Genomic DNA, 9,297 nt, shown 5'->3' with positions numbered 1-9,297 from the left:
TTTTTTTACATGTTAAGAATATGCGCAAAATAGTTTAATCAAAACATTTTAAAATAATATAGAAATAATGTCAAAATTCATCTTAAGAAAAGCAAGTACACGAAATATGTATGGCATTCAATGTTAGTTCTACCGCTCTTCTTATGAGGAGGTGGAGGGCAGATGGAGCTTTTATCCTTAGTGTATTTAGTAAGATATATAAAATTATATATATTTCTCTTTTTTTTTATCGTTATTATACAGAAGCTAAGCCTCATACCTCACACTATCAATAACTCAAGTAAAAGTTTCCGTTAAAAGCTGTCTAACCTTTGTTCTCTCCTATTGATTGTTAGTAACCTTTAACCTACATAATTATTATATGTATACGACTTTCATTTTAAGTTTAATACGAGAGTATTATTTAGTTTATATGGTACGAACGTTAAAGTAAGTTACTTTTAGAAGCGATAGTCATGGAAAGTTTGCTTACGTAACTGTTTACGAATCATTTCTTGTTTAGTTCAGTTGTTGTGAATTGACGTCATGTTACTTGAACCTTCAAAATATTTTTCGTTCTTTTATGTAAGTATTGTTTTGACATATATATCTATTAGTGTGTAGAAAGTTCTAGGTCTCAGTTGGGCTATTTATAAATATGCATACAAAATGTGATAGGAGGTTAAGTAAAAGGAAAATAAAAAAGAGGTAGAGATAGACTGGGTGATCGTAAGTTTAGTTAAAAAGTGAGTATAGTAGCGAATTTTAAAGAGTAATAATTGCGGATTGTATTGTAATAACAAAGTAAAGTAGAATAATTTGTCCTGTCGATTGAGTTCTAAAGTAACTCAACCAGCCTGTGTGTACTTTTGAAGAAAAATAGAATTACTTAAACCTCTGGATTCAACTGTGGTAATCAACTGTAATAAACATTTGTATATACATTTGACTTGTTTTAATGTATTATGAATGCTGTTTGTTTATTGTTGAAATTTATCGCAAAAATTACAGACACTTACAGAAAACAATCGTAGTCCTACAAAAACTGGACATTTGGCGAGCCAGCCAGGATACTACAGAGGTAAACGGCGGCTGAAATAGATGTAAACAGCGGGGAAATAAGCATACTTACGCACAGCTGTAGTGGTGGCGTAAATATTGTAGATATTACAATGACGCTATACAACCATGTTGACTTACTTTGATAAGAGGAAGGGAGAAGTGAGCGACTTGGGCTCAAATATAGCGATCTAGGAGTGTTTGCTAAACAACAACAAGATCTAGAGAGAGAAGGGCGTCATCAGAGAAGAGATAGAAAAGAAGGGAAGAAAAGGAAATAGCAAGAGAGAGAATAAGAGCACAAATTGGGTAAGAAGAAAAGGAAAGAGAGAGAGGAGAGAGAGTGGAAATAGAGAGAATAAGAGCATAAGCTGAGATGGCCAAACTCACCCAACAGAAAAATGAAAGACCCAAGAATGACAATGGGGTGAGGCCCAGCCAACCCAATCTGCTCAAATCTGAAGAAGAGAAAGATGACATGGCTGCTTCCCTGAAGAAGAATGAAAGATTCATCCAAAGTCAGAACTAAGACAAAGGCAACTGGGCATTCTATCTTAGCCCCTTTTTCACAAGAAATTGCCTAAAAATATACGTGGGCCTGACGTCAGATAAGGCCATGGACTATGAAAAGTTAAAGGTGGCATTGTTGAAATGCTATGAGCTTACCAAGGAAAGTTTTTGCTGGCATTTCAAAGAAGTAAAACCTAACACTAAAGAAACTGTGTTTCAGTTTGTGGCACGTCTATGGCGATACTTCAGAAGATGGACTGACATGGAAAAGTGTGAAAATAGCTTTGAAGGACTGTTAGTTCTACTAATTCGTGAACAGTTCATGATCACGTGCTAAACTGACCTGTTACTTTTCCTAAAGGAGAGAGCACCGAAATATAGGGCGAGATGATCAAGCTGGCAGAACAGTATATGGAAACCCATGGAGGGAGTATAACTGGAAAGTCCAAGAATAACCAGTTAAAGTCAAAACCAGTGGTGGCTGTCCAGAAGCAAAATGCTGCCAAAGGTGACAAGAGGTTAATAGACAAACGAAAGAAGAGATGCTACGCTTGTTATGAAATTTGGCACATTGCAAATGAGTGCAAGTCTGTCATCAACAAGCAACCAAAGAAATTTCAACGTAAATAAGCTGGAAATACCTAAAATATAGTCCTAGCAAGACAAAAGAAAAGAGTGATGTCACTGCCAGAAGAAACAAAATAGAGATTACTCATCATAATCATCACAAGAAAGAAGTGCTATCACCATGATTAAACAGTGCATGATTGAAAGTCAACTCAAGTTAGGAAATGGATCAACAGTGCCACTGGTGATTGGAACATGTGACAAACATTGAAAGGTGCCAACAAACCACAACATGCCAGTAGGTGAAGGCTATGTTGGGGACTAGAAAGTGAAAGTCCTGTGAGACACTGGGTGCAGAAGTGCAGTAGTGAGAACCAGTTTAGTATCTGATGACCAGATGACAGACGAAGTACATCTGTGTGTGCTGATTGAAGGAACAGCAAAAACGTTTACCATAGCAAGGACAAATGTCTCTATATGGGAGACCTTGAGGCTATGCGTAGAAAAGCACCCATCTATGACTTGGTGATCAGTAATGTACGAAGTAGTAGAACTGAAGGAGGCACAGAGGAAAGACCCTTCACTGCAGAAGCTTTGGGACAATGCCAGGGAAAAAGTGGAGCACAAGACCAAAGGGAAGAGGACTTACAGAATAGAGGATCAAATGGAAATGTTGTACTGGATATATTAAGACAGTTTTACTGGGGAATTTAAACAGGTCATAGTATCAACAGAATACTGGACTCAAGTGATGAAGTTGGCTCATGAGTCAATTGTGGGAAGACACCTAGGAGCAAAGAAGGAGACAGACAGAATGACCAGTAACTTCCATTGGCTGGAGGTCATTAGAGATGTGATCATATTCCGTAGGTCATGTGACATCTGCTAAAGGACAATACTTTGAGGGAAGGTAACCAAGGTGCCACTGGGTGAGATACCTCTCATAGAAGAGCCATTCAGCAGAGTAGCTGTGGACTTTGTTGGACCACTAGCACCTGTATTTGACAAAGGCAACTGGTATGTGCTGACAGTAGTCAACTATGCGACACATTACCAAGAAGCCATAGCTTTGCCAAAGATAGCAACAAGAAGAGTATCAGAAGCCATCTTGGAAGTGTCCTGCAGAGAAGGTTTCCCAAAAGAAGTCTCTAGTAACAGAGGGACCCATTTTACCTCAGAACTGATGTAAGTTGTGTGCAAGCTCGTCAGTACTAGGCAACTCTTTACCACCCCATATAACTCCAGATGTAATAGACTTTGTGAGAGTGTCAGTGGAGTCTTAAAGAATATGATAAAGATGTGCCAAAAGAGACCACGTGAATTGGACAGGTATCTGCAGGCAGTATTATCTGCTTACCAAGAAGTCCAAAAAGAAAGTACAAGGACAGTAGAAGAAAATACAGAAGTAAAGAACACATACAAGTACGTGTTAGACCTCAGAAACCGAATGGAGGAGACCTTTTAACTCGCTCAAGAGAGCTTGTATGCAGCTCAAGGCAGTCAGAAGCATTTCTGTAACAAAAAGGCCTTGGATTGGTGTTTCAAGTTCAGAGGGTCTTGGTTCTGCTACCTACAAACAAGAACAAAGTCACCCTGCAGTGGAAAGGACCTTTTGAAGTCCAGAAAGTGGTAATCATAATGGCCTATAAGGTGAAAGTGGATGGGAAGACCAAGATCTATCACGCCAATCTGTTGAAGAGATACTTCGAGAGGAATGAAGACCTAATGGGTGCAACTATTGAGGAATAGATGGACATGAAAGGTGTAGCTTTCATAGAAGACAGTGACTTTGTCATAGAAGATGAAAACCTAGTAGACCTAAGATCGACTGGGTGGAGATGAGACATACAAAGACTTCAACATGAGTGAAGAACTGACTGGTAAATATAAGAAAGAGCTACAAGATCTACTATGTCAATGTGCAGATATCTTGACAAATAGACCAGGTAAGACAAACCTTTTGTAACACAAGATTGCGATCACGACTAGGAATCCAGTGAAAGTGAGGTCCTACCAGATGTACTATGTAATGAGACACCTAATCAAGCAATAAGTATAGAGACAATGTTACAAGCTGGAATCACTGAGCCCTCGCATTCAGCCTACTGTTCACCAGTATTAATCACGAAGAGGAGTGGGTGAAACTGTTTCTGCATAGATTTCCAGAAGTTGAAGCTTGTGACGAAGTTCAATTCTGAAACTGTTGGCAACATAGAGCTTATTATAACGAAACTAGACAGGACCAAATTCTCTCCCAAGATCGACCTCAGGACGGTTATTGGCAGATCCAAATGGAGGCAGATTCCAAAGAGAATACAGCCTTTGTGATGCAAGATAGATACTACCAATTGAATAAGATGCCATTTGTGTTAGCCAACTCAACAGTGACATTCAGTCACATGATGAGGAAGATGTTGCACAAATCCACCAACATCGAGCATTTTGTGAAGGACATTCTGACCCACACAGCCAGATGGGAAGACTACCTGTAAAAACTCAGAGAGTTGTGAGGGTGGCAGGCCTGAGCATCAAATCTTCTAAGTGCTATATCAGCTATTCTGTGGGCAGCCAACAAATTGCATGGAGGAAGAAAAGCTAACATATATACAAGATGCACCAGCTCCAATGACCTAGCAACAAGTCAGATCCTTCCTGGAGTTTGGCTGATACTATAGGAATTTCATCCCAAACTAAGATGAATTTGCTGCACTACTGACTGACCTGAACAAGAAAGGCCTACTCAAGAAGGTGAAGTTGGAACAACCCAGCAGATGGCATTCCAGAAGCTAACGAACATGGTAGGAAGTTCGCTAATCCATTGAATGCCAGACTTCAACAAACTGTTCGTCGTTCAGGCCAATGCTTCAGACTTTGGAATTGGAACAGTACTCCTACAAGAACATAAAGAAATACTGTTTCCAGTAATGTATGTAAGTAAAAACTGTTGAGTTTTGTTTTATTTTGAATTTCGTGCAAAGGGCTATCTGCGCTGGCCGTCCCTAATTTATCAGTGTAAGACTCGAGGGAAGGAAGCTAGTCATCACCATCCACCGCCAACTCTTGGGCTACTCTTTTACCAATGAATAGTGGGATTGAGCGTCACATTATAACGCCCCCACTGCTGAAAGGGCTAGCATGTTTGGCGGGATGGGGATTCGAATCCGCGACCCTCAGATTGCGAGGCGAGCACCCTAACCTAGTGAATAGAACTACATTGTGATCGAATGAGAGTGTTTGGCCATTATATTTGCCATCCAAAAATTCCAGAACTACCTCTTCGGTAAGAAGTTCATCATTTAGACGAACCATCAGTCTCTTTCATAGATCCAGAAGTTATTATCGGTTTCTTTACTGAGGCCATCAAGGCCACTGCAACTGTTGGTGAAGACTGCATGAGTAGATTTTGTGCACGAACCAAGAACAGTTTTTGTATATAATATAAAAAAAAATTAAATACTTTTCTGGAAGAGAGGTTTATTGTTAGATATACTCGACTGTTCATTTGAATACAATTCATTATTTAGTTTATTTAATGCAAGCATTATATTTATTTATTTTTAGAAGCAATAGTTACGTCAAATTTGCTTTCGTAATTTTTTACAAATTATTTGTTGTGTAGTCCAATTGTTGTGAATTGACGTCATGTTACTTGAATCTTCAAAATATTTCTCGTTGTTTTAATCAAGTATTGTTGCATCATATATCTAGTAGGGTGTAGAAAGTTCTAGGCATCAGTTGGACTATTTATAAATATGCGTGCGAAATTTAATAGGAAGTTAAATAAAAGGAAATGAAAAAGTGATAGAGATAGATATATATACTGAGTGATTGTGTGGTTAGCCATATAATGTGTACAGTGGAGACTTTCAAAGTGTAATAATCGCGGACTGTATTGTAATAACAGAGTAAAGAATAATAATTCGTTTCGTCAATTGGGTTCTAAAGTAACTGAACCAGCCTGTGTGGACTTCTGACGAACAAAAAGAATTATTTAAAGTTCTGGATACAACTGTGGTATCCAATGGGATAACATAGGTGAATTTATCTGTGACTGGGTAGTGATAACAGAGTAGAGAAGAATAATTCGTATTTTTAATTGGGTTCTAAAGTAACTGAACCACATTGTGTGTACTTTTGGTGAAAAGGAGAATTATTTAAAGCTCTGAATTCAACTGTAGCAATCAACTGTAACGAACAGTTGGATATACGTTTGTCTTGTTTTAATATATTAATTTAAAGCAAGTGGACTGTGTGCTGTTTGTTTATTGTTGAAATTTATTGCCAACAACTCACAGACACCCACTGTAAATAAAACCTCACAATAATGTTTGTGGATAAGAAAATTATTTCAAATGGCTAATGCTATTTGTTCATTTGCTGAAACTGTTTTCTTAAATACACCATATCAATAATTTGTCATTAGGTAAAACTTTATAGGAGCTGCTGATGTCCTGAAGTTTGTGAGCTGTTGAAGTTGTATACCGAAAAGGAAAGCGAAAGGGCATGGAAATAATACTACCACAAGATGCTGCAGCTCTTAAGCAGTCAGTAATGTAAAACCAGTCGGTGCCCACTTCTAATAAATTCAAATGCATTACTTACAGTTTTATTTGTATATATTTCAGACACGAGAGACCAAGCTTCTTCGTGACACATTACAGAGGTGTGAGATGTGCAGAAGTAAGTGCCTTACGTAAACATTTACTTATACAGTACTGTGACTGTTCTTTTTTAATGCAGAATAAATATGTACGTTCTGTGTTGCTTATTTCCAATACTACTAGTCCAGAATCCATGTGAAATTGTTTCGCACATTTAGTGACCAAATCTATAAATATACTTTTATATTTACACATAAAATTATTTCTCAGAACTTATTTATTAAGTCAGAAACGTGTAATAAAATGTTAGCATGTCAGTATGATCATAATAAAGTAAGTTGCAAACCATATTATGTTTGTTTGTTCTAATTCACAAAGCTATATAATGGACTTTCTGTACTATTCTCACCGCAGGTATCGAAATCCGATTTTTAAAGTTATGAACCTATCGATTTATCGCTGAAAGCCACCGGCTAGGGAGGGCACATTTTAAGTGATATTTTGCTAATATAAGTATTATTTGAATTGTATACCTTTTTAAGTTAAGCACATAGGGGATGGGACTGTGCTCTAATTGGCACTTTTGTAAATATATCCTTCAAATGTACTTGAGATACGAATTATGGATGTTGTCATAGAGTTGGTAATCCGTTTGTTTTAACAGTAACACCACCAAAAATTACCTGTCAGGATAATCCGTGTTTTCCTGACGTCCAGTGCAGAGATACATCAAATGGTTTCCAGTGTGGTTCTTGCCCTCGTGGCTACAAAGGGAATGGAGTGAAGTGTGTTCCATTGGTTACATGTAATGACAGACCTTGCTTCCGAGGTAAGGAATAAGATTTCTACATTATAATTTAGTATAAAGCAAGGTTTAATTGGTTATTTGATATAATTTGGTGGATATATTTTCTAGGTGATTTTACTGTTTTTCATAGGAGTGAGATGCCATGAGCGGGAAGATGGTGGATACCAGTGTGGATCCTGTCCACCAGGTTATACTGGTAATGGAATAAACTGTCGACCCTATGATCGTTGCGGTGATGAACCCTGTTGGCGTGGGGTCCAATGTTTTAACACGGACAGTCCACCAGGCTACAGATGTGGACCTTGTCCTACTGGGTTTACTGGTAACGGCACCACATGTGAGGATATAGATGAGGTAAGAGGTTTATTGATGTTGATTAAATGCACAATGCCATGTTTCAAAGTCCTTTGTTTATTTTACGAGGAAAGTCTGCTGCTCAAATATTGGCTAAAAATTGAAAGTTTTAATTGCACAGTGCTCTACTACGTTTCAACATTATGAATTTAATAATTCTAAAGAAAATAATGAAACAACAAATATTTAAAACCTATTAACTACTAATAGCCAATTGTTTAAAACTTGCACCGAACAAACCGCGGCAGATGTTAATGATCCCAAACTGGAGTTTGCTAGTTGGAAGTAATTATTATTGTGAACAATATAATGTTTTAACTTAAATTGTTTGTACTATTTCTTAGAGGGAGTTTTAACATGACGTAGTGATGATGTGTAACACCGAAACATTTCTTGAGTGTCTAGTTTGGACGTAATATGTACGTATTGTCGCGAATTTTTTAGAGACTTGGTGGGAAGGGGATAATATTGTAATAATATAAAAACACCAGAGAGTTGTAGTTAGTCAGTGAATGAGTGAGGGAGTTAGGTAATTAGTAAGTGAGTCTGTTAGTCATTCAGTTTTAAGTTTTTTCCGTAAATATACGAAAGGAAATTCAAGCAAGAGTTAGGGCTATCGTTCGGTGAGCTTGATTAAGTGAACTGGAATTTTTACTGAATAATCACAAAGAATTCCCCCAGATATTGAAACCGTTACAAAATTGTGTTAAACGTTTTCATTAGAATCCTATATGTTTAAAAGTAGCTTGTTGAAAGTGTTTCTTTTAATAATATATTAGAACATTGCTGTTATCTTTATTTTTCTATATTGTTTAATAGTTTTTCTTAGCGTTTAAGTTTGTTTCATTCCAGAAAATATTTCTGGTGGTCAGTTCATGAATCTTGTTTCAAAATATGTTTATTTCATTGACTTATTTTCGTCCTACCATTTATACTTTTTTCCATTCCTCAGTGTGATCTAGCAGGCCCTTGCCATCCTGCAGCATCGTGCAAAAACACATCTCCAGGCTTTAGATGTGGTCCATGTCCCCAGGGTTACACAGGTCGGCGAGTGGAAGGAATGGGGTTAGAATACGCCCAGAACGTCCGACAGGTTCGTACAGTTGCCTTATGAGAAACAATTAAATAAATGTATTCACATTTCTATAAAAAGCATTACAAGTTTATTATTAGCTTTATGTAATAGTTTTAGGTTAGTGAATTATTTTAAATAAAAATACAAAAACTTCTGTATTGTAGAGTAAAAGAAAAATTACTTCCTGAACATGAAAAGAAATGTCCTGTTACTATTACCGAAAGATATGCCCAGTGATACCAATTTATTTTCACTCATACCTATAGTACAAATTTATATTACATTATCCGATAGATGACAGCACATGCATAATATATATATATATATATATATATATATATATA

General features: G+C 37.1%; 1 protein-coding gene across 1 annotated transcript in view; it reads left to right on the top strand.

Moving 5' to 3' along the window:
* Positions 1–9,297, top strand: part of LOC106478104 (thrombospondin-4-like) — a 65,415-nt gene that overhangs the window by 13,702 nt on the left and 42,416 nt on the right. The window contains exons 5-7 of the mRNA XM_022381637.1: positions 7,381–7,545; positions 7,655–7,878; positions 8,831–8,971. Of these exons, the coding sequence (XP_022237345.1) occupies positions 7,381–7,545; positions 7,655–7,878; positions 8,831–8,971 (530 nt within the window). The remainder of the gene's footprint in view (positions 1–7,380; positions 7,546–7,654; positions 7,879–8,830; positions 8,972–9,297) is intronic.

Source organism: Limulus polyphemus, unplaced genomic scaffold (genome assembly GCF_000517525.1).
Source record: "Limulus polyphemus unplaced genomic scaffold, Limulus_polyphemus-2.1.2 Scaffold180, whole genome shotgun sequence".
NCBI lineage: Eukaryota > Metazoa > Arthropoda > Merostomata > Xiphosura > Limulidae > Limulus > Limulus polyphemus.
This window is presented reverse-complemented; position numbering and strand designations above follow the sequence as displayed.